This window comes from Clupea harengus, chromosome 9 (genome assembly GCF_900700415.2).
Source record: "Clupea harengus chromosome 9, Ch_v2.0.2, whole genome shotgun sequence".
Taxonomy (NCBI): Eukaryota; Metazoa; Chordata; class Actinopteri; order Clupeiformes; family Clupeidae; genus Clupea; species Clupea harengus.
The window spans coordinates 25,982,453-25,983,650 of NC_045160.1; the positions used below are offsets into that span (position 1 = coordinate 25,982,453).

General features: G+C 53.9%; 1 protein-coding gene across 1 annotated transcript in view; it reads right to left on the reverse strand.

The window, feature by feature from the left end:
* Window positions 1-866: 866 nt before the first annotated feature.
* npas1 (neuronal PAS domain protein 1) overlaps window positions 867-1,198 on the reverse strand; it is a 57,734-nt gene continuing 57,402 nt past the window's right edge. The window contains exon 13 of the mRNA XM_031573966.2: window positions 867-1,198. This exon is cut by the window's right edge and continues 1,137 nt beyond it. Within this exon, the coding sequence (XP_031429826.1) occupies window positions 1,161-1,198 (38 nt within the window). The 3' untranslated portion in view covers window positions 867-1,160.

Here is a 1,198-nt window from a genome sequence, read left to right on the forward strand (position 1 = left end):
AAGGTGACAGGGCGGTTCTGAAGCCTGTTTGAATTAGACGTTCTCTACAGGAGAATGAACGTGTGTGTTGGGGGAACGAGTCGTCGGTGGTTGGTGTGCTTTTTTCCCCCTGAGCACCAGGGATTCATTTGTACAGATACCATATAGACATACTCAGTCATGGAGACACTGGCGTCCGTTCAGCTGGGTTGCCAGTTCCTGTGTGAGGCTACTGCATCCCTCTGATGGGCAGGTGAATGATGTATAGAAGTCTCTTCCAAACTCAGTCAGATTCCCTGTATATGAGTGTGTGTGTGTGTGTGTGTGTGTGTGTGTGTGTTCGTGTGTGTGCGTGTGTGCGTGTGTGTGTGTGTGTGTGTGTGTGCGTGTGTGCGTGTGTTTGTGTGTGTGTGTGTGTGTGTGTGTGTGTGCGTGTGTGTTCGTGTGTGTGCGTGTGTGCGTGTGCGTGTGCGTGTGTGTGTGCGTGTGTGTGCGCGTGTGCGTTTGTGTGTGTGTGTGTGTGTGTGTGTGTGTGTGTGTGTGTGTGCGTGTGTGTGTGTGTACACAGTCCTCTCCTATGTACAGTATGGCTTTAACGGTGTCCAGGCCGTGTCCAGACTCAGAGACTCAGTGGTTTTCCCTCTGCCAGGTGAGCAGGTCCCCGAGACGCCAGGTGTGCCCTCGCTGGACAGGAGACAGTGGTAGGAAGACAACGGGACTGGCAACACCTGCCCACGCCTGGCACCAGGGCACCGCTCGACAGGGCACTGCCCTCACTCTCCTCTGGGCAAGGATCGAATCACTGCTCACACAGTCACTTTAGTTTGTCCTTGAAGAGTCTCTCTCTCTCTCTCTCTCTCTCACTCCATCTCAAACCACTGTGTCTCTCTCTCTCATTCACAGTCTCTTTCCTTGTCTCTATTCCCTGCCGTTCTCTCTATCCCCCTCTCTCTCTCCTACCCTCTCTCTTTCTATTCCTCCCCCCTTCCCCCCCCCTCTATTTTCCTCTGTCTTTGCCGTTCTTCCTTATTACCCCCCTTTCTCTCTCGTTTCTTTCTCTCTATCTCTCCCTCTCTCCTATCCTCCCTCTGTCCCTCTCCCTCCCCCCCTCTCTCACCCTCTCTCTCTCTCCCTCTCTCTACATCCTCCCTTTCTCCTTCTCTCTACACCCTCCCTCTCAGTCAGTCCTCCTCTGGTCCTGTGGCTCCCCTGAGGCCGT